The 24,843-nt window shown below is 39.6% G+C and overlaps 3 protein-coding genes across 3 annotated transcripts; all 3 read right to left on the bottom strand.

The window, feature by feature from the left end:
• Nucleotides 1-1,420: 1,420 nt before the first annotated feature.
• LOC115020273 (high-affinity choline transporter 1-like) lies at nt 1,421-7,197 on the bottom strand. The gene is made up of 8 exons (XM_029450224.1): nt 7,014-7,197; nt 6,011-6,127; nt 5,361-5,516; nt 5,045-5,193; nt 4,762-4,905; nt 4,432-4,585; nt 2,974-3,191; nt 1,421-2,052 (listed from the first exon to the last, which is right to left on the bottom strand). Exons 1-8 carry the CDS (start codon nt 7,195-7,197, stop codon nt 1,492-1,494), a joined length of 1,683 nt encoding a protein of 560 aa, XP_029306084.1. The 3' UTR covers nt 1,421-1,491.
• Nucleotides 7,198-9,542: 2,345 nt separating this feature from the next.
• Nucleotides 9,543-11,087, bottom strand: LOC115020309 (G-protein coupled receptor 4-like). The gene is made up of 3 exons (XM_029450262.1): nt 10,884-11,087; nt 10,280-10,470; nt 9,543-10,189 (listed from the first exon to the last, which is right to left on the bottom strand). Exons 1-3 carry the CDS (start codon nt 11,085-11,087, stop codon nt 9,682-9,684), a joined length of 903 nt encoding a protein of 300 aa, XP_029306122.1. The 3' UTR covers nt 9,543-9,681.
• Nucleotides 11,088-16,363: 5,276 nt separating this feature from the next.
• LOC115020307 (G-protein coupled receptor 4-like) lies at nt 16,364-22,587 on the bottom strand. Its single transcript, XM_029450259.1, has 5 exons — nt 22,404-22,587; nt 20,426-20,432; nt 17,563-17,722; nt 16,962-17,149; nt 16,364-16,871 (listed from the first exon to the last, which is right to left on the bottom strand). The coding sequence occupies exons 1-5, from the start codon at nt 22,585-22,587 to the stop codon at nt 16,364-16,366; spliced, it is 1,047 nt and encodes a 348-aa protein (XP_029306119.1).
• Nucleotides 22,588-24,843: the final 2,256 nt, after the last annotated feature.

Raw genomic sequence — 24,843 nt, 5'->3', positions numbered from 1 at the left:
TCCAAGATTATTTTCACAATGTTCATTATAAAACTCCACATTTGGCCACAACCAATGAAGATCTGATGCTTTAAAAGTTGTGCAAAGCAGCCGCCAGGGTGGCTTCTTGAGCCTTGCTTATTTACATCTGTTTCAACATACTTAATTCTTCTCAGGGTTCCAGAGTGTAAGAAATGTAGTCCACACAGTATGTTATATGCTGGCAAGTACTTATTGAAGCAACGTTTAGACCTATACATATGCAGTCAACATCCGTAAGATAAACGACTGAACTTGAAATATATGTATCTTTGATAAGAACAAGAGTTTGTTGTTTCTAAAAGCACTGACTCTGGAAATGTCCTGCCTCGTATTAACCTCATGGTTTCTTTAAGCATTGGCAATAAGACTTAAGCCACATCTGCAAACTGCAGTTGATTCTTTTGTGATAAGATGAGCCTGCCAGGCAGACCTCATATTAGGTCTCGGCCTGTTCGTTAAATGTTTTGTGTTGTGTTTGTACTTCCTGTTTTATTTTTGTTAATTACCTGTTCTCTGTTGTTTCTACTTCCTACCCCCAGGTGTTCCCAATCTGTTCGTTAGTGTCCTCACCTGTGTCTCGTTCCTTCTCACTTCTTGGTGTGTATAGAGTCTGTTTTGTTTGTCTCTTGTTGCCAGTTCGTCTTCGTACTTCGATGTCAAGAGTTCCAGCATTAGTCCCGTCTTCCTGTTTCCCGTTTCCCAAGTGTTTGATTCCCCGGCTTCCTCGACCTCTTTTCCATGACTCGATTCTGCCCTTGCCTGATCCTTGTCTGCTGTGCTGTTACGCTGAGTATCTACCCGTGTACCAAACCTGTTTCCGTGACCTGACTCTGCTCCTGGATTACCCCTTGATACCTTGTATGATCAATTGTCCATGCGTGTACCATAGAAACTGCAAAGTTTTCAGTAAAGACTATTTCCATTCTACATTTATCTGCCTCTGTGTCGTGCAATTGAGTCCCACCTCCCTTCTGTCTTGATCGTACCGTTACACCTCACTTTCAGGTTAACTGCTGATTGATTTGCTTCATCAAATATGAGTATCTGCTATTGCAATAACATTAAATAATCACTTCTTGTATTCACACACTCACAAGTTATAAGTCCTATAAGGAACAATGGTAGAAATGTTGTTGTACTTTTCAGACAGGAAAGAATTTCACATCACACATCTGGTGAAGATGTTCAGTTTAATAACTGAAATATTTCACATGTCTGTCGTGTTTACGTCTACAACACCGTTATAATGTATTATTATATTACTAAAGTACTTTTTATAATATCATAACACGGCAACAACATATCTATGCCCACCACACTTTCAATATCCCATTCAAAGCAGTTATATTTCATTCATTATACCTTTCTGACAATGTGTCCCAGTGGACACCTGCGGTACTGCAACAGAAACCCTCAGCATAGTAACTATATTACTATAAGGAAACACATTGTACTGTACACACAGGAACATTAACAGTCTGTGCTAAACATTGGCTCTGATGCTTCGGTCTGAGAGTTGTTTCTATTCAACTTCTCCTTCTCATTGTGTTCTGCGGCGCCACATGTTGCTGTCAGTGGTTCTGGTGAGAGCTGCTGTTTCACTTTGAACACATCCCACCTCTCAGGAAGCAGGCCTTTGTTGAAGAGCACAGAAGCCAGGTAGGAGAACAACAAGATGGCAGCAATGGCAGACAACATGGAGATGGTCTTAACCGGAGAGTACTGGACATAAACACCGTCCTCAAGAGTGCATCCTGGGAAGTGAATGACCGGTGCTAACCCAAGTGATGGGTCTCCACTGAGCAGTCTTAACACTAATCCAATCAGAAAGCCCATAACAGCACCGTAACCGTTGGAGATGTCGAAGAAGAGGACGCAGACGAGTTGAGGGAAGATAATGATGTAGGCCACTTCAGCACTAATGAACCAGAACATTAAGATGCTGGTTTTCAGGTTGGTCAGCGATGTACCAACCAAGCCCACTACCAACACAGAAGCACGGATCACCCACTGGATCTCTCTGTCTGATGACTGAAGAAGAAAGTAGAGAGGAAGAAGAAGAAGAAGAAGAAGAAGAAGAAGAACAACAGTTAAACAGCAAAATATTGTTCCTGCTTTAAAATAACTCTCTCACTTTCTCCTTCTCTTATTCACACTTCATCCTAGTTTGTTTATCTATCATGTCACTTTTTTTACCAGCAGTGGTGTTGTTTTTACCTTGTGTGTGTGTGTGTGTGTGTGTGTGTGTGTATGTGTGTGTGTATGTCATGACATCTACTGCATGAACTACCACAGTAATACTTCGCCGGGTGTTTATATGTCTGTCGACAGATGTTTTTATCTCAATAGCATCGCAACCGTGAAAGATACAGGTGTGTAGTTGAGACCAAAATTAAGGTTGAGGTCCAAGATTGATGTGGTTTCATGAAGGGCATGGGAAGTGGGGAAGGGGCCATTGGACCCCCACATTACGCCCAATTTGGCATTGCAACTGGAGTGCAACCATCACAAGACGGTCTCTACTTCCATCTATATTCTCCTGCAGTCTTTGGAGGAGGCCGTATCTCAGTCCGTAGGGACTTGGCTCTGTAGCGGAGGGTCATTGTTTCAAGTCCCCAAACAGACCAAGTACGGACTAAAACATGGAGATGTGCCAGTGAGCCTCCTGGGCACTGACACAGTGCCATGGTGCAAGTATTTAAGAGGAATATGAATAAACACCTCTACTGTAGTTAATGTGCTCAGTATGTGTGTTATGAGTCTATGTTTATGTACCAACTACATAATACAGTATTATGATACATTGTAAATCGTAGGAGGTTTTACTACAAGCCCTTTGGGTTTTCTTACTTCTCCAGCACAATCTATGAGTTTGTTGGTGTTTGCTTTTGCTGTTATCACTTCCTTTATGCTAATGAAAACTAAACTGAAAGAACAAGTGCATTTTATCACCTGAGGCCTCAGGATATTCTTGTATATGTTGGAGGTGAAGACAGAAGCTGCAGAAAGCAAAGCAGAGTCAGCTGACGACATGACGGCAGCGGCCACACATGCAGTACCGATGATGGAGATGAATGGCGGAGTGAGGTGCTGCAGGGTGATGGGCAGAACTAGAACTGATTCCCCACGTTCATATGGAGATGGAGAGCCATAGGAAGTCATGTTCCAGTCTGAGACACAAAAGAAGGAAAGACTGAAAAATTGTCACATTATCTGTTTGAGTGATTCTGAAATGAGAGTACTGTGTATACTAAGGAGTGAACTAAACACTGTGTGATGCACAGCATGGAGCAGAGTGGGCCCAGGAAAATCATAAACAGACACAATTATCCAATCATCAAAAGTTATGTGATGTAAAATGTGAAATTGTGCGACATTTAACATGTTGTCACATGCCCCACATCCCATTGCACTTCCCTAATCTGAATATTGAATATTGGTATTTACTTTTTAGCGACACTATGGGGGTGCATCGAGGTTTGGTAATGTCGCACACGTCTACCACTTTGGTACAAACTGAATTAACTCAGCAACGATTGACAGTAAATGTGGAACATGTTTGGTGCCCAGAGGATGAATTGTACTGACTTTGGTGATCACCTGACTTTTCATATAGTTCCATACAGTTTAATTTGTCAAGTACTTTGGTTGATGAAAGAAAACGGATTACTTCCCCGCCGTTCTTTGGGTTTAGTGGTAATGTTAGCATGCTAAGGTCTTGGCATATACAAAAGTATTGTCCTAAGGAGGGATATCTCTTGGTTCAAAACTGTTTATTTGACAGTCATAAGCATGCAAGGGTGGGGACTAACACTCCATGTTCTTGCTGTTACTATGTGGTGTGCCACAGAGATCCATTCTGGTTCTTTTCTTTTAACCTTTAATATACTGTTTTGTCCATACTGTGCTATTACATGTATCATTATGCAGATGACACCATTGTATATTGTGTTGATGATTCTGTCTATTTAGCCATTTAGACGCTACAACCCTTTTTTACCTGATGTAAATACAACTAAATGTATTGTTTTCAACATCCAGAGATATAGATGTGATCAATTTGCATATCTGTGCTGTTACAAGGTTTAAATACAAAACACAAATATTTCAGCATTTGGCTTCATGAAAAAAATGTGCATTCATTTGTAGACATGCTGTTATCTCCTTTCACGTTCAGGAGATGTTTACAACACTCAGCACTATATTTGTTTATGATAATTACACAACCTAAAAACACCATTTGTCATGTAAGTTAGTACCTTCCTTGATCTGTGCCTGACACTTATTTGAGCAAGTAAATGTTTGGGAGTTTCTTAGTTCCTGGTACTAAACTTATATAATTAATTACACACAGGTATAAAGAGACATTTGTTTTCCCAGTTTACCCGAGTATCTAGAACATGTTAATACCTGTGGAGGCAGCAACTGCCCCAAGCAGAATTGATGGTATTCCAAATACAGGTAAGATCATTGCAGAAACAAAACAAGTTCTCTTGGCTGTGGATGTAGAAGATGCCGACAAAGTCCTCTGATGGACGCACTGAAATCCCATATTTCCCAGGGCCTTAAAAGTAAAACAGTTGATTTGTTGCTTTATTTACAGCCTGTTCCTACAATCTGTCTGATTATTTAGTTAAAATAAAAAATGTTTCACTATTTAAATGTGTATTTATCATCATTCTGAAGATATTTATCAAGACTAGAATGAATTTGACATCAGCTGTATTGTTGCTTCCTTACAAAGAATAAAAAATCATCAATCATTATCCAGGTCTGTTTTACTCCCGGTGTACCAATCCAGGGAGCATGTAAGGTGTTGTTCATCAGTGTCTGGCTGATGTCCAAGGAGTAAGGGTTCATCAAAGCAAAGGGAACACAGAGCCACTGCAGAGACAAATACAAATGGAAATAATGAACACACACTTTTAAAGACGTCCTTTGGAGTTTTTGATGCCTTGTGTAAGATTATTTTCTTCAAACGAAAAGCCGGACACCATACAAACTAAAAGTAAAGGAAACTCACCAAGCTGAAGAATATGAGCACAAGCTGTATAACATCTGTGTAGGCCACAGAGTACAGACCTCCCAGCAGTGTGTAGGTGATGGCGACGGCAGCAGAGATCCAGATGCACACACTGAAGGACACATTCAGGACCACGCTCATAACCCCTCCTGTCAAAAACATTGTAACTAACCAGTTTACATTCATTGTACTAAGTCATATCTACACAGCGTAGAATTTACATGTATTCACTTGTTTCACTTAACAGATAAAGGAATTGTAAACACAGTTACATATATATGTATATGTTGGTAAAATGCATATGTTTATACCGTACCTAAACCAATTAGTGTAGTGGGCACAGTCACCACGTCAACACAAAGTGAAGCCAGGGACAGTCCAGCTGTTAACACTTTTCCATACTTGGCATGGAAAGGGTCCAGCATCGTCATACACTTTCTGTCTCTCATTGGCTTTGCAAACACCGTGCCAGCTTCATTTAAAAGAAGACAGGGCAAGTCACAATTAGAAAAACAATAAAACAACAATTAAAAGGTGATCACATATCACAAGTTCTATTAGATTCATTAATCTTTAAAAAAAAGTAATCAGTTTAATAACAATAAGTATTGTTAGTTACAACTAATAAATAAAGTCATCAAATGATCATTAAATGTGCAGGTTAGTAATTATATTTAAATTAAGAAATAACCTGCATAATGACCGGTGCCTATTTCCATTTATCAAATAATAGATTTATTTTAACATTGACTGCTAAAATCTGGAACAAAGTTTTAAAGATTCATTTTCTTTTTAGAATAGTGGCCATATTAGATTACTTCACGGAGCAAAAGTGGCTGATTTTCTTTTGCCGTCTGAAGGGAGACACACACCATGTCAACATGTCAGTTTGAGTTTCAAGTTATGAAGCATCTCCCTGTTTGTCTGGATACATTATTTTTGTCAGATATAATTTAAAACTCTTACCAACAATAAAAGATGAGCTGTAAGCCATTAATAACAAGAGAGTCCAGGTTAGTCCCATTGAGGGCGTGTACACCATCTCAGCTGTGCCAACAATAACGCCTCCTCCGATCCATGTAGCTACAGGATGGATCAACACACAGCAAGGAAGATAGTGCACAAACAACTGCTTTTTGAACAGAGGTCAAAAATGTTTTTTAACGGACACTTTTTAAAATATTGACTATTTATAAATAGCGGGTTAGTGCAGGAAGTGCTGCTGATGATTCTCTCTGACCAATCTCTGTGGTCTGCAGTGAATGGAGTTGAGCAGAACTGTGCCATAACATGCATACCTGCATTAGACTCTATCTTACAGTATATGCAGTTTATCTCAAGTTTATTTTGAGACCAAGTGCAGTGTTTTACATTGTTTAGCAATATATTTAATCTCATAGAGTTTCATTTAGTGAGAAGTAGATTGTATCTGACCATTAGAGTCTAACTTGTAGTGTAATCAAACTTAGTAACAATGCTTTTAGAAGCACTTACATCTTGTCTACATGAACACAAATAATGATCAGTACTGTAATAAATGTGAACACTTAATACTTATTATTATCCTTTCTTAGGTTTCTTAACTCTGGCTCAGAAGACTAAACAACATCAAGGGTAACTTTGTTTTCACATTCTTCATTCCAGCTGACAACCTACAATCACTTATTTAACTCTCATACTTCATAGCTTATATTTCATTACAGTGTTTGTGGAGGAACTCTATGCAGTGCTTTCATCCTCATGCTACAGCTTTGTACATACATTTATTTTTATGTTCACAAACATATCAATACATTCAAAGTGTCTTGTTGCCTGATGGAAACTGGAACTTTGTGCAGCCAGCTCATAAGACACCAACCCTTTACAGAACCAAAAATATATTTATATTCTTAAAAAATATATTTCTTTAACAATCACAACTTTGTAGTTCCAGTTTCCATCCAAGTGTTGTTAGCGGTGCTCTCCTCACCTGTCATTGTGAAGATCCCCACCACCACGTTAATGCTCCGGTTTCCCAGCAGAGCCATCTCTATTCCAGAGGCCGAACTTTTCTTCTGTTCCCTTTTGGACTTGAAAGAAGCCCAGATGCCGGTCCCAAGGACCAGCAGGTAGAAAAACGACATCGCTATCACTCCTGGGATGTTAACAGCCATGATAGATGCTGACTGGTTTCCTCACTAGCTGATGTCAGACTGACTGGTGAGTGTTACAGAAAAGAGGGGAGACAATCTAGAGGACAAACCGGAAAAACAGGAACTTCCTCCAATTGAATCCCGTCTGGTGAAACGACTGATTTAATGATTCTTGGCAAGTATAAAGGATATTCTTGAATGCATCTTGAGCATCGTTAACATTGAGCCAAGAGGCAACTAAATTAGTACTTATAGTGAAGTGTGAGAAGTATGATATCCCTGTAGTTGGCACACACTTTCCGGTCCCCCTTTTTTAATAGGGGAATCACCACCCCGGTCTGCCACGCCCTAGGCACTGTCCCAGAACTCATCAACCCCTACGGCTTTGCCACTGTGGAGTTGTTCGTCTGGACTGAAATAACTCCAGAAGAAATGAAGAAGTCCACAGGCATGTTGCTGTACATGTCAGTGTTGGACCTGCACAAAGATGAGCAACTTTTGGTGTAAGCAAACCATCTTCCATGTGTCATTCTCTGCCACTGTCATGTCCCCAGACTGTACAGGACAGTTCATGGCCATTTGATCTAATCTTCATATGAGTGACCCAGAGGAAACAGGAGCAACAGGAACATTCACTGGCAGTACCACCAAGACCTCAGCATGTGAAGGGACACTGAGAGAGGAGAGAATTACCCTGTGTGGGGAAAAACGCCTGGACATATTTTCCATTTTATGGCCTGTTTTTGCAGATGTAAGAGTAAAAGACTCAAAACTTTTACTGGAAATAGTTGTATACATTTCAAACTTCAAATGAGAATGAACATGTTAAATCTCTTATTCATGTACAATTGCTGTGTTTTTTGTTCACTAAACCACTAAACTCAAATTCCGCTTTTGTGTTTCTCTTCATTTTAAACTGTTATTACACTCTCATAACATGCAACAAATTGTAAATGACTGCTAGATATGGAAAGGTCCAGGTATTGTTGGAAAATGGGCAAAAGCACTTACTCACAGGACATTTTCTCACCTTTTTATAGTCAAAATAAGCAAAAAAGTCCAGGCGAAAATGTTGAGGCTTTTTAGGCTTAGGTGTGAAAGGGTTAAAGGCTCACTTTTGGTTATAATCTTCGTCTGATTCGCTGCATTTGGGTCCTCCCCTGTCCTGAACCGTGACACAAACTGGCTCAGTAGATGTGACAAGGTGGGAGTCCACCATAGATATAAACAACACATTCTAATTCATTCAAACTAAAGTTAGCTAACAAACAAGTCGCAGTGGAACAACATCAGCAATGGAAGCATTGCATGGATGTGCACGATGTTGATGCCCACTCGCAGCCATAGAAGTAATCAACATCCTGGTGATCTCAAATGTGCAAATGTATTCCCTTGATTGCATTTGGGCATTTGGGTCACTGTGTTCTGGTCTTTGTATTTCATTTCATGCATTTTATCAAATAAAACTATCTGAATTCATTTTATTACTTATGTTTAAAAATGTAATTCTAATACTTTTCTTTGCATTAAAAGCACTTTGAATTAACTGTGCGATGTGATCAGCTGTTGCGTAATACCTGCTTTGAATCACTTCCTAAAAATCTGCCTCGCACTAAAACACTAAAAGTACTTAGTCATTCAAAAAGTTTTTTTTTCGTTGTATAAAAAATAACAAACACAGTTTTGATTGACATACTTTAATTATAATAACAAAGTAAACAACTAAATTAATATATGTAGAAAAAACAAAGTAAAAAGTCCAAAAGACTCTTTCTGTGTTAAACTTACACAAAACAATCACAATAAAGGAACAAGACAGCGCACAGCTATAATGCTAATATTTCATTTGCTTCTGTGATTAAAAGACAATAATAAAAGACGTACAGCTAGCAAACCAATAAAAACATATTTCATTAACATTTGTTGAAGCATCAAAGTAAAGCAGAGCAAGTTTCCCAAAACATTTCCAAAGCAACCAGAACGTGAGGACAAGGCTTGTGTATCTACAGTTATGTGAGTTATCAAATCATTCTCACTCCCAACTCGTCAAATACAAACGTCTCGGTCAGTTTTGCACACGTCAGGACGGCGTGTCAGTCTCCGCACGTTACATGCATAGTGTGTCTTTTCAAAATAAAATTCCAACGTACGTTTTCTTCCACTTTAACCACTTTGACTTGGTTAGATTTACGCAACAAAACTCTTTGGTTAGGCTTCGGAAGAGATTAGCATTTGGGTTGACGGTCTAAAATAAATGAACGCGTTAAAAATATTAACGCAGATTAATCACGCTCCTAGATGCCCCTGACTTTTGTTCCGCCAGCATCCCCCCCCCCCTCCCCGTCACAACTCACTTTTCAAATTGACAGGTGCTCTTTTATTACAAGTTTGTTACACATTTCAAGTGTTGGTATTTGAAGAGTTGGGATTGAGATGACAGTCTTGTTTCTATCCTTTCTATTCGACTGCATATCTCCTTGTATTTTCTCTGACTGTGCACATCACTCATACTGCTGAACTGCTGCTATCATTGCTGTCCATTCTGCAACAACACACAGAGGCCAGCAGCTTGTCTATGGTCCCTTTCCTCATGAGAACATACAGAGCTAAGTCTGCGAGAGGACTCAACCGAAGAAGCAAAGAAGACAGGTGGGTGAAGGTAATGTCACATTTGATTCCATCTGCCAACAACCAAATGATGTAGGGCAGGAACAGCAGCGTGTAAATAAGAAGCACAAGGACCAACATTCCTACAATTCGTCGTTTTTCGTCAGCGGGGACTGAGATGGAAGCGGACAGGGCTCTGAGGGTCCCACTGAGGAAGAATATGAGTAGTGGGAGGGGAAGGAGGAAAAAGGCAGCGGCGATTGGACTTTGGTCATATGGAATAGAGACGGCCAAGGACGTGAAGAGACAGACAACTGGAAGGACCCAAATCACAACACAGACCACCACAGAGATCTTGATGCTTCGTCTGAAGCGGTACCACAGTGGGTGGGCGATAACTAAATACCTGTAATACAAGAGAGACACAGCTTCAGAATCTTTAGTGATATAACGGTCACAAAAGTACTGCACACATTCTGCATAGACAGACAGCTACCTTTCCAGACCGATAGACACCATGAAGCAAACACTGGCCACCAGACCAGAGTAGTAAATAAGATTTGAGGCGATAGATGTCACCAATGTCTGCTTAGGTGGCACCACCAAGACGATCATGCAGCAGAGCTGAATGAGGTCGGAAATGAGAAGGTTCATGACGTAGATTGGAGCAACATGATCCTTTTGCACCTGCAGGAAGACATCGGTAGAAGAAAAGAAAGCAGCTGTAAACATGTTCTGACCCATGATCTGCAGGGTCCAATCAGCTTCATGCACATTTTAATTATAGAGTGAATTAGTACCGTGAATGTAGAGGTCAATAAAACACATCATCCTAGCCCCCTGACACCACATCAAGATCTTACACAGACAGATACAGAGAAGAGCAGCCAGAGAGCACAGACCTCCAACATCCTTACCAATCATTTTGAGCAAAGATGTTCGCATTAGCTTTTGAGTGAAGTCATATTAGATTAGTCCAATGTGTCAAGAAGGGCTAACATGCTAGCATCTGATCCGCTGAAAGGGAGGAGGCTAAAGTTTTCATGCCGAGTACACCCGGACCCTCAAATTAATATGAAGCCTATGCAATTGGTACATACCAGAAAATAAACAGCAAAGATGGCCGTGAGGGTCAAAGGAAGGCCGATACAAATGATTATGCACGTCACTACATATGAGATGAATCCAATTTGTCCACTATAATCGTAGTTGCTGGAAGGTGTCCAGTCATAGTCATCAGAGATGTTCCAGGATGTCTCGCTGTTAATGTTCAAACAGTAGAAGTAAATGTAGGAACTGTCCATTCTTCAGAGTGAAAGCCTGTTTATGAGATCAGATTGTAGAAGTTAGTATGTTGTTTAATATTTACCGAAGATTGTTATGGTATCAAACATTTCCAATATTTGTTACATTATCTGCTAATAATATGGAATTAAATGATACAGTTTCACATAGTGCAACATGTTCTGGTGAAGCAGGGGCGGAGCCTGACGTTCACGCACCATTAGAGATGTTAGATGTTAGAAACATGACAGTTGAAAAGGATAAACCATGATGCTGCAGAGCCCGTTTAGTGTCTAACTTTTCTATAACTTTCTTCATCACTGAGTCTAAAACACAACAAATGTTGAGGATGATCATTTTCTCTCCTGACCTCTACAAAGAGGCAAAATATGTCTGTTACAGTTTTTAAGTTACATAACATTGGTTGGGTAGGAATTTAGTGCATTACTTTTAAACCTTTTGGTATACTATACTGGAGTAAAGATTACAGAATCAATGTTTATTAATGCCCCTGGTGCTCATGGGAGGTCTGTACTGCAGTCACAGAACATCGTCCAGTGTTTCAGGCATTTAAAGTAATGTTTAATATTACCCGTCTTGAGTTGCATAACATACCATCAATAATCATATTTACAACACACACCGCTCTTTTGCATATCTCTGCAAACTGCAAATATAAATACCTCTCAGTGGATTAATATTTGCACATAATCTAAAGTAATTACACAACAGTTAATATAATAACAATAATAACAATAAGAATAAGAATAATGACAAGCAAGTTCTAGATATCTGGACTCCTTTCCTAATATGTCTAAAGAGTAGTACTACATTTTATTTAATTGCTTTCATTAAAAATACTCGCATGCAAATATTGTTGGAATTGTTTCTCATTATTGTAATTACTGACTCTGGGTTCACGAGATCTGTTTTTTTGTGCCTAATTATGTTGCTTTTACTTCTGTCTGGTATTCAACCTAACCCTGGTCCTTTAATGACATATAATACCCCGACGGACTTTAAGAACATGTCTGGGTTACACATCATCCATATAATGATGTGGATGATCGCAGCTTGCTCTCCAAAATGGATATGTTGCGAATTTGGTCTGAGTCAACTGGTGCTGATTTAATTATTGTATCTGTGACCTGGATTTCGAAGAATATAGTGAATAAAGATGTCGCAATTGATGGCTTCAATATTTATCGTTCGGACCGCCCCAGAAAAGGCGGTGGCGTGGCGATTTATGTGAAATCTAATCTTGCTGCTCAGGTCATCCTCTCCAAATCTGCTATTAAGCATTTGGAAATCCTAGCACTAAGCATTGATTTATCTGGCGGTCTGCTTTTAACTGTTGTTGGTTGCTATAGGCCCCCTTCTGCTCCCAATGCCACATTATTCTCGCTAATGCAGATTTTATCTCAACTACATTGTAAGGAAATCATCCTGGTAGGTGATTTTTACTTATTTTTACTTTGTCTGTCTCTTAACTTTACACAAGTCATTGAAAGTCCCACACATCTTAACACCAGGTGTCTAAAAATATCATCTCTTATCGATCTTTTAATTACTAATAAGCCCCATAAATATATTGCAACCAGGGTCTTTGCTAATGACCTAAGTGACAACTGTTTAGTTGGTGCTATTCGGGATACCAAAATCCCCCGTACTAAGCCCTGTGTTGTCCTGAAAATAAATCTTAAGCACTTTATAAAGCAAGCCTTTTTTCATGACTTAGTTCATTTTAAATGGGATCGTCTTTTATTGATTGGTGATGTTGACCATGCCTAGAATTATTTCTATGACAGCTTTAGTTATTTTTTAAATAAACATGCTCCGTTTCGCCAGTTCAGGGTGAAGGGCCGCGATACCCCCTGGTTCACTCCTGATCTGGCAGGCCTCTTACGCAAGAGGAACCAGCTTTGGGCTGCTGCGAGGAAGTCTGGCTCTGAGGCTGACTGGCTTCTTTTTCGTCAATCGCTGTACTGCTTCCATTAAAAAAGCCAAAAGCTATTTTTACTTATCCCAGACCACAGACAGTTTAAACGACCCTAGGAGATTTTGGCAAACCATACAATCTCTCTCTGCCAGCTCTTGCTCCTTAGAGCTGCCTCCTAACATTGTTGTTGACTCCACCCCTGTGCCAAATAAGTCCAAGATGCTTAATTGTTGTAACAAACATTTTATTGCCTCCAGTTCCTTAAAGGACACTATATCTTTTGGTAAATCACCCCCCTCCTTTCCTACCAGTCATGCCTCTAGTAGCCACACTTTCTCCTTCACCCCCTTCTCTGTTGGAGAGGTTTGTAAGGCCTTAAAGGGCCTAGACCCCAAAATATCCGCAGGCCCAGACAATTTCCCCCCTTATTTCTTACGTCTAACTGCAGATATTATAGCCGAACCAGTGTCTCATGTTTTAATCTTTGGCATTTTATGCCAGAAGTTATCAGAAGTTATTGGCCTGTCTGATCAAACTGTTGGTTGGTTTTCAAACTACCTTTCAAATCATAAGCAATGTGTACAATTCAGTGGTCTCTCCTCCAGCTTTCTTAATGTCACCAGAGGTGTTCCTCAAGGTTCCGTCTTAGGACCCACCCTTTTTACAATTTATGTAAATGATATGGGTCAAGATATTGATGCCTCTTTACATCTTTATGCTGACGATACTGTTGTATAGTGTTGTGCTAGCATTGTTGCCCTTGCATTTGAACGTCTGCAGTCTGCTTTTAACATTATTCAGTTGCACCTACTTCATCTCAGGTTGGTGTTAAATGCAGACAAAACAAAGGTCATGTTATTTTCCAATAATATAAGGGTACCTGCTGTTCTCTGCATCATATATGTCTACACCGTCAGCATGTCTTGGCTACCATCCTCAGTCAAACGGGCAGTCAGAGCGGCTCAACCAAGAGCTGGAGACGACCCTACGCTGTCTCGTCTTGCAGAACCAGGCCACCTATAGCAATCACCTCACCTGAGTGGAGTATGAACACAACACACTTCCCACAGCTGCCACCGGCCCATGCCATGGTCAGACGCTGTCGCCGGATACGGGACGGTGCTCGCCGGGCCTTGCTTAGAAGTTCGGTCCGGATGAAGGCCGCAGCTGACGTACATCGCAGGGCTGCTCCCATCTACAGACTGGGCCAGAAGGTCTGGCTCTCCACCAAGGACCTACCTCTCCACGTTGCCTCCAAAAAATTGGCTCCAAGGCTCGTGGTTCCATTTTGCGTATCGAACATTATTAATCCTGTGTCTGTGCGTCTAGGTCTCCCCAGGTCTATAAAGGTTCACCCCACATTACACGTCAGCAGGGTCAAGCCCATGCTGGAGAGCCCACTCATCCCCGCTTCCAAGCCCCCTCCACCCCCCCAGATCGTCGACGGTGGTCCGGTATAAAAGGTCCGTAAGCTCCTGGCGGTCCGCAACCGGAGACATGGCAAGCAATTCCTGGTGGACTGGAAAGGCTATGGGAAGTTTTCATGTTGTCTTGTCACTTCCTATTTTATTTTGTACCAACCTCTTGTTTCTCAATCCAGATCCCTTTACTTCCTGTCTTTATGTGGTTTCTATGTGGCCCCTGATTGTTTCCACCTGTACCCACTCACCTCTTGTATAAATAGTCTTGTCTCCCCTTGTCTTGTGCCAGTTTGTCTTATCAAAATGCTGTTATCATCACTTTAAATAAATACTATCTTGAACATTCAGAAGTTTGCTGGATTGATTTGAAAGGCAGTCATAGCGTCTGAGGTTTGTATATCCTCCTTGAGTTTGATTATCTGAAGTAAACATTTGTTTCTGGCATCGTGCGTTTGTGTCTTCCTTCCCTGTGTCCGAGGTCTTGACATAAAGTTTAGCCAGTTCAAAGAACATTAAACATTAACAAAAATATCAAACTAAACATTGTTTATGTAGCGTCTTACACTTAACAATGATTAACTACAAGACACATAAATATAATCGGTGGGAGTCCATGGCAGATATAAATAACAAATTCAAATACTTGAAAAGTTGCAATGAATTTGAATTTGTTATTTCAAATTCATTAAAACTAATGTTAGCTAACAAACAAGTTTAAAAAATGTAGAACTTATTACTGTACTGTAACTGTATTTTTGGTCTTAGTATTTCATTTTCATTTCATGAAATTAAAATCTTAATTCATTTTAAAATGTAATTCTAACGCTTTTCTTGCATTAAAAGCACTTTGAATGAACTCTGTGTTTGAGATGTGAACGGATGTTGCATAATACCTGCTCTGAATCACTTCCTAAAAATCTGCCTCGCACTAAAACACAAAAAATACTGAGTCATTCAAAAAGGATGAACAAATAGTATGTTGTTGAGATTAAGTTGTAAAAAAGAAATAACAAACACAGTTTTGATTGACATACTTTAATTATAATAACAAAGTAAACAACTAAATTAATATATGTAGGAGAAGAAAAAACAAAGTAAAAAGTCCAAAAGACTCTTTCTGTGTTAAACTTACACAAAACAATCACAATAAAGGAACAAGACAGCGCACAGCTATAATGCTAATATTTCATTTGCTTCTGTGATTAAAAGACAATAATAAAAGACGTACAGCTAGCAAACCAATAAAAACATATTTCATTAACATTTGTTGAAGCATCAAAGTAAAGCAGAGCAAGTTTCCCAAAACATTTCCAAAGCAACCAGAACGTGAGGACAAGGCTTGTGTATCTACAGTTATGTGAGTTATCAAATCATTCTCACTCCCAACTCGTCAAATACAAACGTCTCGGTCAGTTTGCACACGTCAGGACGGCGTGTCAGTCTCCGCACGTTACATGCATAGTGTGTCTTTTCAAAATAAAATCCCAACGTACGTTTTCTTCCACTTTAAAGTTGACTTGGTTAGATTTACGCAACAAAACTCTTTGGTTAGGCTTCGGAAGAGATTAGCATTTGGGTTGAATAAGTATGTGTGTTACGTAAAATAAGCACATTTCTTACGTACGCGCTAACCGCATAAGTAACGTAACGAAAGTACAGTAAAATAAGTCGATGTTGACGAACGGCGGTCTCCTGGGTGAACGTCCATCCTCACTAACCTCATCATATTACTGTTGCTCTTACTGGTTAATAGTGACTCGGATGGGTTTATATTCTTAAAAAGCCCGGTGTGTCTCATACAGACGCTATAGAGTGCGTCAGGGTCTCTGACCAAGTGTTGGTATTTGAAGAGTTGGGATTGAGATGACAGTCTTGTTTCTATCCTTTCTATTCGACTGCATAATCTCCTTGTATTTTCTCTGACTGTGCACATCACTCATACTGCTGAACTGCTGCTATCATTGCTGTCCATTCTGCAACAACACACAGAGGCCAGCAGCTTGTCTATGGTCCCTTTCCTCATGAGAACATACAGAGCTAAGTCTGCGAGAGGACTCAACCGAAGAAGCAAAGAAGACAGGTGGATGAAGGTAATGTCACATTTGATTCCATCTGACAACAACCAAATGATGTAGGGCAGGAACAGCAGCGTGTAAATAAGAAGCACAAGGACCAACATTCCTACAATTCGTCGTTTATCGTCAGCGGGGACTGAGATGGAAGCGGACAGGGCTCTGAGGGTCCCACTGAGGAAGAATATGAGTAGTGGGAGGGGAAGGAGGAAAAAGACAGCGGAGATTGTTTCTTGGACATATGTAATATACCAGAACAAGGACCTAAGGAGATAGACAGCTGGAAGGACCCAAATCACAACACAAACCACCACAGATATCTTGATGCTTCGTCTGAAGCGGTACCACAGTGGGTGGGCGATAACTAAATACCTGTAATACAAGAGAGACACAGCTTCAGAATCTTTAGTGATATAACGGTCACAGAAGTACTGCACACATTCTGCATAGACAGACAGCTACCTTTCCAGACCGATAGACACCATGAAGCAAACACTGGCCACCAGACCAGAGTAGTAAATAATAAAGATGGTGTGATATGTCTTCCCATGCTTAGGTGGCACCACCAAGACGATCATGCAGCAGAGCTGAATGACGTCGGAAATGAGAAGGTTCATGACGAAGATCGGAGCAACATGATCCTTTTGCACCTGCAGGAAGACATCAGTAGAAGAAAAGAAAGCAGCTGTAAACATGTTCTGACCCATGATCTGCAGGGTCCAATCAGCTTCATGCACATTTTAATTATAGAGTGAATTAGTACCGTAAATGTAGAGGTCAATAAAACACATCATCCTAGCCCCCTGACACCACATCAAGATCTTACACAGACAGATACAGAGAAGAGCAGCCAGAGAGCACAGACCTCCAACATCCTTACCAATCATTTTGAGCAAAGATGTTCGCATTAGCTTTTGAGTGAAGTCATATTAGATTAGTCCAATGTGTCAAGAAGGGCTAACATGCTAGCATCTGATCCGCTGAAAGGGAGGAGGCTAAAGTTTTCATGCCGAGTACACCCGGACCCTCAAATTAATATGAAGCCTATGCAATTGGTACATACCAGAAAATAAACAGCAAAGATGGCCGTGAGGGTCAAAGGAAGGCCGATACAAATGATTATGCACGTCACTACATATGAGATGAATCCAGTTTGTCCACTATATTCGTAGCTGCTGAAAGGTGTCCAGTCATAGTCATCAGAGATATTCCAGAAAGTCTCGCTGTTAATGTCAAAACAGTTTAAGTCCATGTAGGAACTGTCCATTCTTCAGAGTGAAAGCCTGTTTATGAGATCAGATTGTAGAAGTTAGTATGTTGTTTAATATTTACCGAAGATTGTTATGGTATCAAACATTTCCAATATTTGTTACATTATCTGCTAATAATATGCAATCAAATGATACAGTTTCACATAGTGCAACATGTTCTGGTGAAGCAGGGGCGGAGCCTGACGTTCACGCACCATTAGAGATGTTAGATGTTAGAAACATGACAGTTGAAAAGGATAAACCATGATGCTGCAGAGCCCGTTTAGTGTCTAACTTTTCTATAACTTTCTTCATCACTGAGTCTAAAACACAACAAATGTTGAGGATGATCATTTTCTCTCCTGACCTCTACAAAGAGGCAAAATATGTCTGTTACAGTTTTTAAGTTACATAACATTGGTTGGGTAGGAATTTAGTGCATTACTTTTAAACCTTTTGGTATACTATACTGGAGTAAAGATTACAGAATCAATGTTTATTAATGCCCCTGGTGCTCATGGGAGGTCTGTACTGCAGTCACAGAACATTGTCCAGTGTTTCAGGCATTTAAAGTAATGTTTAATATTACCCGTCTTGAGTTGCATAACATACCATCAATAATCATATTTACAACACACACCGCTCTTTTGCATATCTCTGCAAACTGCAAATATAAATACCTCTCAGTGGATTAATATTTGCACATAATCTAAAGTAATTACACAACAGTTAATATAATAACAATAATAACAATAAGAATAAGAATAATGACAAGCAAGTTCTAGATATCTGGACTCCTTTCCTAATATGTCTAAAGAGTAGTACTACATTTTATTTAATTGCTTTCATTAAAAATACTTATTTTCCCCATGTTTTTTAAAAACCCAAATGAAATAAAACATCAGGGGTTTAAACACAGTAGTCTGTGCACCTGCGGGCTGCTTGTTAAATGCTGCATATTTATTTGCATGACTGTTGCAGTTTCTTTATCCTTTTTCTTTTAAACTATATAATATAATGGAGCAAAATGTACCTTTGAAAGCTACAACACACGACCTGGATGAGTTCCTGACAGCAAGGAGATGTCTTGTCCTCTACAATCAAACAGTCTAGATTGCATATATCTATGATGTATATCATAGATATATGCAGTGGGTTGATGATAATCTTCACTTCCTCTTTTAAAGGAAGAAAGAAAAAATGAGTAAGGCCTAAATATGCATTAGCGTGTGAGGGACTGGGGCAGATAAAACTCCACGTTAAGTCCGTATGTTTAAGGTTTTCAGTTTTGAGTCAGCAGTAGTTGAGCTTGTTGCAGCTTTTAATACTTGAACATTAATATGCTCTTGTACATATCCAGAGCAGCCCCCCAGCTGAAAATACTTTCCTGTGTGCATGAGATGGACTTCAGAAAGATTTGGGGGAGACACTTTAAAGTCAGTGGTTCTTTAACAAATCTAAATCTGCTGTCTTTGTCCACCATGTCCTCACAGTGAGTAATGACACACAGTACTGCCTGTACATCTCTGATTATAATCTTCTTCTGAACATGTGTCATGTGCATTAGCTGCTATAAAGATGTAGTTTATATTTAGGTTTGTCTCATCCTTGGTTTCCTCTGATTTTTTTACAGATAATGCAAAGCTTCTTCACGCAATAATGTCCTGAATACAACATGCAACACTTAAAGAAGAAACTAAACTAGACAGGCATTGGTTTGGGAACCGAAGGCGATGAATTACTAAAATGAAGTATGGATTTAGTTTACTCTCAACCTCTGCAGTGAGGACATGTCAGCAGGTATTGACCTCTCTAATAAACACAACAAGCTGTAGTTCTCCAGTAATCTTCCCAAGTGTACTGTGTAGTGTGTCCTTCATCGTGTACGACAGGGTTTTAAAATCTGAGTCAAGTCAATACATGTATTGACTATTTTAATACAGCAGGTTTGTTCAGGAAGTGCTAGTTATGATTCTCTCTGACCAATCTCTGTGGTCTGCAGTGTTGTAACTCTAACTTCTAGTATCGGATCATCTCACTTGGAACCTTTACGGCGGAGGTACCAAAAAACTACTAGCCACAACTTTTAACGATGGAAAACCAAGAAAGAGTGAGTGGAGTTGAGTAGAGCTGTGTCATACCATGCATACCTGCATTGGGCTCTGGAGCCTCAGGACAGAGTTGTTCCTACCACATGTCGGAGAGCATGGGGATTCTCTGACATCACTTATCGTCTCACTTCAACTCAAAATGAATCCACCTTTCAGGAGAACTGAAGAAGCTTCTTGGATGAGAAAAGTGTTCAACGGTAAATATTGTGGAGTTCCCAGCTCTAATGACTAACAGCGGACACTTCTCTGACCAAGCCAAAATTCAGTAAAATAAACAAGGTCAAAAGATTTAAATTAGGAGAGACTTAATTGGAAAGTTGTTTAAAAGTATTTGAAATAATTGATTTGGTTTTACTTTAAACTCTTACAGTATATGCAATTCCTTTCAAGTTTATTTTGAAACCAAGTATAGTGTTTTACATTGTTTAGCAATTTATTTAATTTCATAGATTTTCTGTTAAATTTTGGTTAGTTTAGTTGCATTTAGAAGAAGATTGTATCTGACCATTAGAGTCTAACTTGTAGTGTAATCAAACTTAGTAACAATGCTTTTAGAAGCACTTACATCTTGTCTACATGAACACAAATAATTATCAGTACTGTATTAAATGCAGTGGCGGGCCGTGCATTTCACACCTAGGCCTTCAGTGATGTCCTACACAGTCCTACCTGAATTATTCCACGTCTTAATACCATCATTATGACGCCATGGCTCTAGAAACTATACATTTAGACAGAAAGTACAACAGAGTTATATTAATATTTCCGAAGCATTTATAATCAATAAATCCACATTTACAATTAAGAGTGTTAAACTACCAGCTTTAAGATCGCTAGGATACTGTCAACACTTAAACATAAAAGGCGCTTTTAAGGGATTAGTCTACAAAGTTTTATTAAGTCCACTAAAAGTATGTGAGCTTTAACAAGTGTGTTCACTAAACAGCACATTGTCGCACCTAAAGCAGTTTCATTTAAGAAACGTGACGATAAAGAATAAAGACACAGCAACTATTCACTGAAAATAAAAGAAAACAAACAAATAATTTGCATTTGTTCATGAGGATATCTTTGCGACAGTGGTGAAAGTGTATTCCTAGCCTTGAATGTCCACTTTGATAAAGGTTAATCCAAAACAATTCAACAAGTCTCCTTGAGTACTGTTACTGCACAGCTGAGCCAGTGCACCACACACATCTCTACATCTCTTGCAGAAGCATCAAACATTTTATATATTTGTCAAAAAACAAAATGCTTGTTACCAAAACAACTGATTATTTTAACACAAAATCCATCCTCCTTTCTTTCCTCAAGAAGACTTCAATGACTGTTGTAGAGTTTATCTGTGCGTTTCAGTTCCACCAATAAGTCCTTTTCTACAGACATGGAGGCTAATGCTGAAAGCCGAGTCTGTCCAGTAGCATTTCTGCCATAAGTTTTAATTTGCTTTAAGGCCGAGAATGACCGCTTGGCAGAAGCAGTGGACACAGGGATAGGACTCGCTAGCGTCAGGGTTGGCCGTTCTCTTCTCATGATGTCTAGCTTTTCTTGAAAAGTTTGTCTCGAAAATGGCGTTGTAATGATATCTGCGACCAAATCGATCTCTTCTCCTCCTTCAGCCGTTGTGGGTTGAAAAAACAGCTTGTAGAAATCTACACATATTAGCTCGTTCAAGGTTGCTAGCTCTGCGTAGCTCTGCCTCTCAATAGTGCGTATCCAATCGAAAGACGTGGCATGTGCTGACGTTATCGTACGCCTTCTAGCTGGCCCCTATGTCGCCAACTCGAAATCTGATTGGTTAACGCCACAGTTTTGTCTTCGTTCACTTTAAGCGACAGGCGCCCGCGCTGTTGCTTCTGAAGGCCTCAGGGCAGATCTCTTGGACCCTGGCAACACATCATGGCTGAAATATGATTGGATAAAAGCTCTAACATAAAGGCCAGACCTCCAAATCTCCATCTGAGGCTGGAAGCAGCTGCAACCAAGAGGAAAGCTATGAAATGAAGAGAATAGACTATGGGGAATATTTCAAAATTAAATTTATATTCTGATGATGTTTAGGCCAGCAGAGAAGGCCTTACTGGCCCTGACGGCCCGCCACTGATTAAATGTGAACACTTAATAATAATACTTATTATTATCCTTTCTTTGGTTTCTTAACTCTGGCTCAGAAGACTAAACAACATCAAGGGTAACTTTGTTTTCACATTCTTCATTCCAGCTGACAACCTACAATCACTTATTTAACTCTCATACTTCATAGCGTATATTTCATTACAGTGTTTGTGGAGGAACTCTATGCAGTGCTTTCATCCTCATGCTACAGCTTTGTACATACATTTATTTTTATATTCACAAACATCAATACATTCAAAGTGTCTTGTTGCCTGATGGAAACTGGAACTTTGTGCAGCCAGCTCATAAGACACCAACCCTTTACAGAACCAAAAATATATTTATATTCTTAAAAATATATTTCTTTAACAATCACAACTTTGTAGTTCCAGTTTCCATCCAAGTGTTGTTAGCGGTGCTCTCCTCACCTGTCATTGTGAAGATCCCCACCACCACGTTAATGCTCCGGTTTCCCAGCAGAGCCATCTCTATTCCAGAGGCCGAACTTTTCTTCTGTTCCCTTTTGGACTTGAAAGAAGCCCAGATGCCGGTCCCAAGGACCAGCAGGTAGAAAAACGACATCGCTATCACTCCTGGGATGTTAACAGCCATGATCGATGCTGACTGGTTTCCTCACTCGCTGATGTCAGACTGACTGGTGAGTGTTACAGAAAAGAGGGGAGACAATCTAGAGGACAAACCGGAAAAACAGGAACTTCTTCCAACTGAATACTGTCTGGTGAAACGAGTGATTTAATGATTCTTGGCAAGCATAAAGGATATTCTTGAATGCATCTTGAGCATCGTTAACATTGAGCCAAGAGGCAACTAAATTAGTACTTATAGTGAAGTGTGAGAAGTATGATATCCCTGTAGTTGGCACACACTTTCCGGTCCCCCTTTTTTAATAGGGGAATCACCAACCCGGTCTGCCACGCCCTAGGCACTGTCCCAGAACTCATCAGCCCCTACGGCTTTGCCACTGTGGAGTTGTTCATCTGGACTGAAATAACTCCAGAAGAAATGAAGAAGTCCACAGGCATGTTGCTGTACATGTCAGTGTTGGACCTGCACAAAGATGAGCAACTTTTGGTGTAAGCAAACCATCTTCCATGTGTCATTCCCTGCCACTGTCATGTCCCCAGACTAGACAGTTCATGGCCATTTGATCTAATCTTCATCTGAGTGACCCAGAGAAAACAGGAGCAACAGGAACATTCACTGGCAGTACCACCAAGACCTCTGCATGTGAAGGGACACTCAGAGAGGAGAGAATTACCCTGTGTGGGGAAAAACGCCTGGACATATTTTCCATCTTATGGCCTGTTTTTGCAGATGTAAGAGTAAAAGACTCAAAACCTTTACTGGATATAGTTGTATACATTTCAAACTTCAAATGTAACATGTTAAATCTCTTATTCATGTACAATTGCTGTGTTTTTTGTTCACTAAACCACTAAACTCAAATTCCGCTTTTGTGTTTCTCTTCATTTTAAACTGTTATTACACTCTCATAACATGCAACTAAATTGTAAATGACTGCTAGATATGGAAAGGTCCAGGTATTGTTGGAAAATGGGCAAAAGCACTTACTCACAGGACATTTCTCACCTTTTTATAGTCAAAATGTAAAAAAGTCCAGGCGAAAATGTTGAGGCTTTTTAGGCTTAGGTGTTAAAGGGTTAAAGGCTCACTTTTGGTTATAATCTTCGTCTGATTCGCTGCATTTGGGTCCTCCCCTGTCCTGAACCGTGACACAAACTGGCTCAGTAGATGTGACAAGGTGGGAGTCCACCATAGATATAAACAACACATTCTAATTCATTCAAACTAAAGTTAGCTAACAAACAAGTCGTAGTGGAACAACATCAGCAATGGAAGCATTGCATGGATGTGCACGATGTTGATGCCCACTCGCAGCCATAGAAGTAATCAACATCCTGGTGATCTCAAATGTGCACATTTATTCCCTTGATTGCATTTGATTGGTCTTAGTATTTCATTTCATGCATTTCATCAAATAAAACTATCTGAATTCATTTTATTACTTATGTTTAAAAATGTAATTCTAATACTTTTCTTTGCATTAAAAGCACTTTGAATTAACTGTGCGATGTGATCAGCTGTTGCGTAATACCTGCTCTGAATCACTTCCTAAAAATCTGCCTCGCACTAAAACACTAAAAGTACTTAGTCATTCAAAAAGTTTAGATTTCGTTGTATAAAAAATAACAAACACAGTTTTGATTGACATACTTTAATTATAATTAACAAAGTAAACAACTAAATTAATATATGTAGGAGAAGAAAAAACAAAGTAAAAAGTCCAAAAGACTCTTTCTGTGTTAAACTTACACAAAACAATCACAATAAAGGAACAAGACAGCGCACAGCTATAATGCTAATATTTCATTTGCTTCTGTGATTAAAAGACAATAATAAAAGACGTACAGCTAGCAAACCAATAAAAACATATTTCATTAACATTTGTTGAAGCATCAAAGTAAAGCAGAGCAAGTTTCCCAAAACATTTCCAAAGCAACCAGAACGTGAGGACAAGGCTTGTGTATCTACAGTTATGTGAGTTATCAAATCATTCTCACTCCCAACTCGTCAAATACAAACGTCTCGGTCAGTTTGCACACGTCAGGACGGCGTGTCAGTCTCCGCACGTTACATGCATAGTGTGTCTTTTCAAAATAAAATCCCAACGTACGTTTTCTTCCACTTTAACCACTTTGACTTGGTTAGATTTACGCAACAAAACTCTTTGGTTAGGCTTCGGAAGAGATTAGCATTTGGGTTGACGGTCTAAAATAAATGAACGCGTTAAAAATATTAACGCAGATTAATCACGCTCCTAGATGC

The sequence above is a fragment of the Cottoperca gobio genome, chromosome 15 (genome assembly GCF_900634415.1).
Source record: "Cottoperca gobio chromosome 15, fCotGob3.1, whole genome shotgun sequence".
Lineage (NCBI taxonomy): Eukaryota > Metazoa > Chordata > Actinopteri > Perciformes > Bovichtidae > Cottoperca > Cottoperca gobio.
The sequence above is the reverse complement of the archived record's forward strand: the minus strand, read 5'-3'. Positions and strand labels throughout refer to the sequence as shown.

Excerpts from the sequence above, each read along its gene's own strand:
- LOC115020307 (XM_029450259.1), bottom strand. The coding sequence starts at position 22,587 with ATGGCTGTTAACATCCCAGGAGTGATAGCGATGTCGTTTTTCTACCTG. Across the intron at positions 17,150-17,562 it reads TCTTTGCTGTTTATTTTCTG|GTGCAAAAGGATCATGTTGC; the intron begins GTATGTACCAAT and ends GTCTTCCTGCAG. Across the intron at positions 16,872-16,961 it reads GTGTCTATCGGTCTGGAAAG|GTATTTAGTTATCGCCCACC; the intron begins GTAGCTGTCTGT and ends CTTGTATTACAG.
- LOC115020273 (XM_029450224.1), bottom strand. The coding sequence starts at position 7,197 with ATGGCTGTTAACATCCCAGGAGTGATAGCGATGTCGTTTTTCTACCTG. Across the intron at positions 6,128-7,013 it reads GGGGATCTTCACAATGACAG|CTACATGGATCGGAGGAGGC; the intron begins GTGAGGAGAGCA and ends TCCATCCTGTAG. Across the intron at positions 3,192-4,431 it reads GGCAGTTGCTGCCTCCACAG|ACTGGAACATGACTTCCTAT; the intron begins GTATTAACATGT and ends TTTGTGTCTCAG.
- LOC115020309 (XM_029450262.1), bottom strand. The coding sequence starts at position 11,087 with ATGGACAGTTCCTACATTTACTTCTACTGTTTGAACATTAACAGCGAG. Across the intron at positions 10,471-10,883 it reads TCTTTGCTGTTTATTTTCTG|GTGCAAAAGGATCATGTTGC; the intron begins GTATGTACCAAT and ends GTCTTCCTGCAG. Across the intron at positions 10,190-10,279 it reads GTGTCTATCGGTCTGGAAAG|GTATTTAGTTATCGCCCACC; the intron begins GTAGCTGTCTGT and ends CTTGTATTACAG.